This window comes from Jaculus jaculus, chromosome 6, assembly GCF_020740685.1.
Source record: "Jaculus jaculus isolate mJacJac1 chromosome 6, mJacJac1.mat.Y.cur, whole genome shotgun sequence".
Taxonomy (NCBI): Eukaryota; Metazoa; Chordata; class Mammalia; order Rodentia; family Dipodidae; genus Jaculus; species Jaculus jaculus.
In genome coordinates, this window is record NC_059107.1 from 43701253 (window position 1) to 43710115 (window position 8863).

At 43.7% G+C, this 8863-nt stretch overlaps 1 protein-coding gene across 2 annotated transcripts in view; it reads right to left on the reverse strand.

The window, feature by feature from the left end:
• Positions 1–8577, reverse strand: part of Smyd1 (SET and MYND domain containing 1) — a 67759-nt gene extending 59182 nt beyond the window's left edge. For both annotated transcript variants that reach the window (XM_004660508.2, XM_004660507.2), the window contains exon 1: positions 8441–8577. In XM_004660508.2, the coding sequence (XP_004660565.2) occupies positions 8441–8577 (137 nt within the window). The remainder of the gene's footprint in view (positions 1–8440) is intronic.
• Positions 8578–8863: the final 286 nt, after the last annotated feature.

Consider the following 8863-nt stretch of genomic DNA (forward strand, 5'->3'; position numbering starts at 1 on the left):
TCTCTCTTGCTCTCTCGCATTAAAAATAATAATAAAGAGGCCAGCCTGTTGGGCCTGCCTCAAAAAGAAAGAAGGGGGAGAGGAAGACTGGGCACAGCAGGACTAGCACCTTGTGCGTTGGGTTTTGTGCGGACTTGAACCCAGGCTTTAGGTTTAGGTCAGGTTTTGCAAGCAAGCACCTTAACCACTGAGCCATCACTCCAGCCCCACTGTTTGATTCTAGATTATGTGGATGGCTTGAGAATTGAACACCAAGCCAACAGGGCTTGGGTTTGCAAACAAGTGCCTTTAATTGCTGACCCATCTTCCCAGCCCTGGTTGTTTTTGTTTTTGTTTTTGTTTCCCTTTCTCTCTCTCTCTCTTTTCTGAGGTAGGGTCTCACTCTGGCCCAGGCTGACCTAGAATTCACTATGGAGTCTCAGGGTAGCCTCGAACTCATGGTGATCCTCCTACCTCTACCTCCCTGGTGCTGGGATTAAGGGCGTGCGCCACCATGCCTGGATTTTCTTTTTTTTTTTTTTTTCTTTTCTTTTCTTTTCTTTTTTTTTTTTTTTTTTTTGGCAAAGTAGGGTCTCACTCTAGCCCAGGCTGACCTGAAATTCACTATGTAGTCTAAGGGTGGTCTCGAATTCATGGCAATATACCTCTGCCTCCTGATGCTGGCATTAAAGGTGTGCACCACTATGCCTGATTACTTGCTTTTTTCTTTTAATCACATGTATAATTAATGTTTCTTACCTATAAGCTTCTAGACCTAACAATTTCCAGGCTCCAGAATCAATTTCTCCTTCTCTTTCTCTCCCTCTCCTCTCCCAGCACCTGAAACCCAGAGCCTCCCTCACATAGTGAATTCCAAGTCAGCCTGGATTAGAGCAAGACCCAACTTCAAAAAACAAAAAAAATGAAGGCCTTAAAGGACAACCTGGGCTGAGGGCTGAGAGAGTCTTGCCGAGCGCATGTGAAACCCCGGGTTCCACCCCCAGCATCACACATACCATAAAAGAATACATGCTAGCATTACCAAAAATTAAACTTTTACTTTTTAAATAATAGATGCAAATGAAAACAATATTAAAACATTACAGGGGGCTGGAGAGATGGCTTAATGGTAAAGGCACTTGCTTGCAAAGCCTAATGACTTTTTCAATTGTTCAATCTCACTGCACATCCCATGCAAGCCAGATGCACAAAGGTGAGGCAAGTGCAAGGTCGCATACGTCCACTAAGTGGCCCAAGTGTCTGGAGCTCAATTGCAGTGGTGGAGGTCCTGGCATGCCAATTCTCTCTCTCTCTCTCTCTCTCTCTCTAAAATTAAGGGGCTGGAGAGATGGTTCAGCAATTAAACCCTAATGGCCCAGCTTCAATTTCCCAGCACCCGCGCAAAGTCAGACACACAAAGCGCTGCATGCGTATGGAGTTTGTTTGCAGGGGCAGGTCGCTCTGGTGCGCTCATATTCTCTCTCTGTCTCTCTCAAATAAATAAATACGTTTTAAATATTATAGATTAAGTTAGAAAACATAAAAAAAAACTTTCTATTTTGGCCAGGATTTGGATGGAGGGACAAATCCTACAGAGCTAGTAAAGTATGACCTCCTCCAGTGGTGAGGTGATTTGGAAATCGATATCAAAAGCTTCAATGTGGGAGGTTAGCAGCAGAATTGTCATGAGTTCAAGACCAGCCGGGGCTGCAGAGTGAGACAATGTCTCAAATATATATATGGTATCTAGTTAAAGTAACATGTAATAGTCAACCAAAGGAATAGTATCCAATCACTAAAATTGTTGGAGGGACACAGATTGTTTGGAATATTATGGCATATTGTAAAATAAACAGGCTACTAAACAATTCTACTTTTTTGGGGGTGGGGGAGAGTTTGAGGTAGGGTCTCACTCTGGCCCAGACTGACTTGGAATTCACTATAGAGTCTCAAGGTGGCCTCAAACTCAAAGTGATCCTCCTACCTCTGCCTCCCAGTGCTGGGATTAAAGGCGTGCGCCACCACGCCTGGCCAATTCTACTTTTTTGTAGCAAAATAATCAAGGTGTGCATTTAACGTAGTGTTTATAAGAGACCACCATTCCACCTTCAACTCACAAGGAGCAAGAAAATATTTTAAATGCATTATATTTGCATGTGGAGATTGGAAGGACATGTGTCTGAATGTAAATAGTCTCTGAGTGGTAAGATCTCAGACAAGTTTTGTTTTCTTCTTTTGATTTTTCTATAATTTATAAAGTTATATTTAAATTTATAAAACTTTCTAAAATGACGAAGAAAAAAATTAAACAAAGTCCAAGCTCATGAATTCCCATGAATTTCTTAGGCAAAAGAAAAGAGCACTTGGCTAAAGTATGGTAGGCTCCAGTTCTTTTTTTTTTTTTTAATTATTTATTTATTTATTTGAGAGTGACAGACACAGGGAGAAAGACAGATAGAGGGAGAGAGAGAGAATGGGCACGCCAGGGCCTCCAGCCACTACAAACGAACTCCAGACGCGTGCGCCCCCTTGTGCATCTGGCTAACGTGGGACCTGGGGAACCGAGCCTTGAACCAGGGTCCTTAGGCTTCACAGGCAAGCGCTTAACCGCTAAGCCATCTCTCCAGCCCTAGGCTCCAGTTCTTTATCCTCCGAAGAACTCAGAACCCTCCTCCAAGTGGAGAGAGCTAAAGGGCTTTTACAGAGCACACCCATCCTTGTTGTCTCATTATTTTATTTATTAGTTTATTTGCAAGGAGACAGAGAGAAAATGGGCACACCAGGACCTCTAGCCACTGCAAACAAACTCTAGAGGAATGGGCCACTTCGGGCATCTGGCCTTACATAGGTACTAGGCAATCAACCCTGAGCCATTATCTGAGTTGTTAGGCTTTGCAGGCAAGTGCTTTGATTGCTGAGTTCGCTCTCCAGCCCTATCTCATCTACTTTAAAGTATGGTGTGCTTGAAAAAGGCACCTCCTTGGTAAGCTGGCATCCCCCTGGCTCCTTTCTGGTGCCAGAAGGAGACATCTAAGAGAGGGGTGGAGAACAGACTTCATCATAAATGCCAGTTCCAACTGATTAGTTGATCTGCCCCTGCTGGAAAGGATTCTGAGGCCAAGTTGAGTTCAGATGTGCCTGATTGATTAAGAATACCTGCCAGAGGGCTGGAGAGATGGTTTAGCCCTTAAGCACTTGCCTGTGAAGCCTAAGGCCCCCAGTTCAAGGCTTGATTCCCCAGGACCCATGTTAGCCAGATACACAAGGGGGCGCATGTGTCTGGAGTTCATTTGCAGTGGCTGGAGGCGCTGGAGCATCCATTCTCTCCCTCTCTCTCTCCCTCTCTCCCTCTCTCTCTCTCTCTCTCTCTCTCTCTCTCTCTCTCTCTCTCCCTCCCCCCCCATCTGCCTCTTTCTCTCTCTGTCATTCTCAAATAAATAAATAAACAAAAAAAATTTTTTTTAATGCCTGCCAGAGATCCTGACCCAAATGCTACATAGTTGCTAATCCTGAGAGAATTTTCCCAGCATGGTTCTCTTACCTTGAAGCACACCCCAATCAGCAAAGTTAAAGAAATCCTGGGCTGGAGAGAGAGCTTAGTGGTTAAGTGCTTGCCTGTGAAGCCTAAGGATCCCAGTTCGAGGCTTGATTCCCCAGGACCCATGTAAGCCAGGTGCACAAGGGGGCACACGCATCTGGAGTATGTTTGCAGTGGCTGGAAGCCCTGGCGAACCCATTCTCTCTACCTATCTGCCTCTTTCTCTCTCTTGTCTATCGCTCCCAAATAAATAAATAAAAATAAACAAAAATAATTTAAAAAAAAAAAAGAAATCCTAACCAGCTGGGCATGGTGGTGCACACCTTTAATCCTAACACTTGGGTGACAGAGGTAGGGAATGGTTGTGAGTTCGAGGTCAGCCTTGTTTGGTTGTTTTTGTAGGATTTTACTCTAGCCCAGGCTGACCTGAAATTCTCTATGTAGTGTCAGGGTGGCCTCAAACTCATGGTGATCCTCCTACCTCTGCCTCCCGAGTGCTGGAATTAAGGGAGTATACCACCATACTAGATTGCTTTTAAAAAAAATACTTTTTATTTACTTGCAAGCTGACAGACAGAGAGAGGGAGAGAGGGAGAAGAACAAAGAAAGAGAGAGAGACAGAAAGAATGGGCATGCCAGGGCCTCCAGCCACTGCAAACAAACTTCAGACACATGTGCCACTTTATGCATCTGGCTTTACGTGGATACTGGGGAATCGAACCCAGGTCATTAACCTCTGCAGGCAAGCACCTTAGCCACTGAGCCATCTCTCCAGCCCTTAGATGGCTTTTTCAATACTTTTGTATCTGTGCTAATGTGGGGTTCTGGGATTGGACCCATGGTCTTGTGCATGCTAAATTTGTGGACTATCACCAAGCTATACCTCAAACTCTTTTTTTTTTTTTTGGCAGAAAAGTACTTTATTTATATCATCCTTTTGTAAACAATCACACTGTGCACTTTTCAATTCAACAATAGCATTCTCCCCATGGACTTCCAACAAGTCCTATTGTAAGTCAATGAGTTAATAATACACAGTGAAGATGAATAGGGTAGAATAATTTTTAAAAGTGTCAAATTACACTTGATGCAAAGACAAATAACTATCTGTACCATAAAAATTTACATGCCATAAAGCATTAATTTATAGTTTTAAATATACAGTAAAACATTTGTTATAAAGCATCAATATTGCCGGGCGTGGTGGCGCACACTTTTAATCCCAGCACTTGGGAGGCAGAGGTAGGAGGATCACCGGGAGTTCAAGGCCACCCTGAGACTCCATAGTGAATTCCAAGTCAGCCTGGGCTAGAGTGAGACCCTACCTCAAAAAAAAAAAAAAAAAGGATCAATATTAATTTTACTATAAACCAGTGAATTACCCAGAGTAATACTTATTAAAACTTACTGAAAGTCAGAAAATATTGCAACTGAGGTAACAATTTATAAGTAAGCAAAACTACCATTTATAAGGACCCAGAACTGAGCAGAGGGCAGACACATTGCTGTGGATGGCAGGGCATTACTCCTGGATATTCTGAAGCAACTTCAGCAAATGTGACTCAATAACCTGTTGAACACTTCTACAGCCCAAAGCAACAGCTAAATCCATAGAACGATACCCAGAGTCTGTTCCCGTTGTTGGATCGGCTCCGCTTTCTAAGAGCATCTTCACACACCTCACACGGTTCCCACGTGCAGCGTACGACAGAGCTGTCCCTCCGATCCAGTCATACTCATGACGTCAACTCCACAACCAAGCAGCATTTTGACAATGTCTGTGTCGCCTTTGCTACAGGCCAGTGACAGGGTCAAACTCTTTTTTAATCATTTTAAACATTTAGCCCAATCATCCTAATTTGTATGACCATTGTAATAGCGAGATAGTATTCAGGTAGTGTTTTACTGCAATGCACATTAAGGGTATTTTTGTAGTTATTACTTAAAACACATAGAAAGTCATTTATAGTAATAAAATTAGGAAAGCAACCTCAATGTTTTGTCTTGAGCAAGTAAGAGAAGAACATGCAGCCTTTGAGTACTGTCCATGCAGAGTATGTAATTGTACAGAAGATATTTAAACTATTAAATGAAAAATAGGACAGCATAAGCCTCCACTATGTAGTACTGTAATCATATGTAAGATGTAGTAGTAATGTGAATGAATGAAATAACCCAGAAGGAAGTAACTGACATGTAAAGAGTAAGAATACTTTTAGGGGGGCTGGGAAGATGGCTCGGCAGTTAAGGCACTTGACTACAGAGCCTAACAACCTGGGTTTGATTCCCAGGACCCATGTAAAGCCAGATGCACAAAGTGGCACATGCATCTGGAGTTCATTTGCAGTGGCTAGAGACCCTGGCGAACCCATTCTCTCTGTCTCTCTCCTATCTCTCTCTGCTTGCAAATGAAAAATAAAGACTTTTTTCTTTTAAGGAAAATTCCACTCAACAGCAGCCATTCTTGAACTGGCAACTGGCTACTTTGGCTTTGGGGACTCAGGCATTAGATGAAGATGTTCTTTTGTGTTGTTTGTTTTTGTTTTTTTCCAAGGTAGGGTCTCACTGTAGCCCAGGCTGACCTGAATGGAATTCACTATGTATTCTCAGAGTGGCCTTGAGCTCACAGTGATCCTCCTACCTCTGCTTCCTTGTGCTGGGATTAAAGGCGGGCACCACCACGCTTGACTCATCTGACTTTAAAGACCACCTTCAAGTCAGGTCAGCTTGGGCTACAGTGAGACCCTGCCTCGGAGAACCATAAAAACAAAAATCAGCCGGGCATGGTAGCACATGCCTTTAATCCCAACACTTGGGAGGCAGAGGTAGGAGGATTTCTGTGACTTCAAGGCCACCCTGAGACTACATAGTAAATTCTAGGTCAGTCTGGACTAGGGTGAAACCCTACCTTGAAAAACCAAAAAAATAAAAATTAAAAAATTAAAAAAATAAAGAGCCAAGAACAGCAATTGCCACTTGTGTGCTTCTGAATTTCATGTGTGAACTCTGAAGTCAGCCAATTGCACACCTGCATGTGTCACCCACCCCTGATATACACAACTAGATTAATGGACTAAGGCAAGTTCTCCTGAGGAGCTGTCATTGTCACATTGGCTCCCTGATATCCCTTGGATGATACTGGGCCATATTCCCTAGCTCACTGTCAGTTAGAAAACAAGAAGAAAAGAGAAATTTTTTCTTCCAAGGTAGGGTCTCACTGTAGCCCAGGCTGACCTGGTACTCATTCTGTAGTCCTACATTGGCCTCGAACTCACAGAGATCCTACCTCTGCCTCCTGAGTGCTGGGATTAAAAGTGAGTGCCACCACTCCTGGAAGTGAGCATGAGCAAACATTTTAATTGCAGAAATGCTTGACTTTATGAAAAATTAGAAACTACCAAATTAGAAAACAGGTATTAAAATGTTGTGTGTTCACAAGGTGGAATATTTACAACAGTTAAAAGTGATGATCCCTATAGTTTATGGATCACTCTACACTACAGTTTAAAGAAATAGATCATTGCTGGGCATGGTGGCGCACACCTTTAATCCCAGCACTGGGGAGGCAGAGGTAGGAGGATCACCACAAGTTCGAGGCCACCCTGAGGCTACATAGTGAATTCCAAGTCAGCCTGAGCTACAGTGAGACCCTACCTCAGAAAAAAAGAAAATAGATCATTGAAGGCTGGGGAGATGGCTCAGCAGTCACAGGTGTCTGCTTGCAAAGCATGATGGCCTAGGTTTGATTCCTGAGTGGCCACATAAAGCTAGCCATACAAAGCGGCACATGCATCTAGAGTTCGTTTGTAGAAGTAGGAGGTCCTGGTGCACCCATTCTCCCTCTCTGTCTCTCTCTCTCTCAAATTAATAACTAAAACTATTTTTTAAAGAAATAGATTATTGAAAATTTAAATTAAATATCTGTAGACTTATTGTTCCCACAGGAACATGCATCAAAAACATGTTGTTTGTGGAAAAGAATTAACCCTAAAATGACACCTGAAGTATGACAGCATTTCTATAAAAAGAAAAAATAGACAAACTATGGCTACTCATGTTGATAAGTTCAAATAAAGGTAACGGTATGGGCTGGAGAGATGGCTTAGCAGTTAAGCGCTTGCCTGTGAAGTCTGAGGACCTCAGTTCGAGGCTCGATTCCCCAGGACCCACGTTAGCCAGGTGTGCAAGGGGGCGCAAGTGTCTGGAGTTCGTTTGCAGAGGCTGGAAGCCCTGGCATGCCCATTCTCTCTCTTTCTCTCTCTCCCTCTTTCTCCCTCTGTCTGTTGCTCTCAAATAAATAAATAAAAATTTAATTTTTCTTTTCAAAAAAGGTAATGGTATAAGAACATTCTAGAAAGAATACATTCTAAATCCTCATACAGGTTACCTCTGAGGAAAGGCAGAAGGAAGTGGGTGGAAAAGTCTTTAATTTTTGGAACGTAAGTAGATAACTTATAGGCTTACAAATAATTTCTTAAAACCTCAGCAGTTACTTTACCTCAGCAGTTACTTTTCAAATATTAAATGTTATTTAATTTATTTATAAATTTTATTTAGATGTTTTGTCCCTTTTGCATGTCAAATGAAGCTAAAATGAGTTTTCTGTAAGAAAACATTTCCCATAGCACCACACCCCCTTTCTACCCACAGCAGTCTTTCTTCAGTCACGGTCCCTGGTTTTAGGACAGAGTTTCTCAAGGCCCTTGCCCACGCTCTGCAAACCTTCTAGATACCACCGACAGCCACAAGCAATGACTGCTTCAGGCAAGAAGCTCTCCCAGGAAGCGCCCATGACAGGCGCCATCAGGTTCAGGATCCCACACGCTTTATCCTTTCCCCTGGTGATTCTGAGTGCAAGTCTGGGAGAATTTGGCACTTGTCAAGCCAGCAGGGGCCACGAAGGCCACTCCCCACCACTCATACCTGTCAAAAACCACTGCAGAATAAGCCCGCTCCGCAAAGATGACATCTGCGGCCCAGAATTCCTTGGTGGCCTTCAGGCCCCTGCCTTTGCCCTCGGAAGCGAAGACCTCCACGTTCTCCATGCCCGCTATTGTCATGGCAGAGCCTGGCAGGCCAGCGCGGTGGATGTGCACACTGAGCCAGGCCTCTTGTCCTTGCTGCTATTTAACACCTTCAGCACCCCAAAGAGCAGGGCTATAAATGGACAGGCCGCCTCCCCTTCCCCTGCCCCCTCCCAGCGGCTGAGCCCACACCTCCCCCTCCACCACTGTTCCTGCCGAGGGGTAAAGGCAAGAAAACCGCCAATGACCTGCCAAAGGTTTCATTCAGCATCCAGCAAAGCTGCCAGGGCAGAAAATAACCGTGGACTGATGTGGTCCTGAC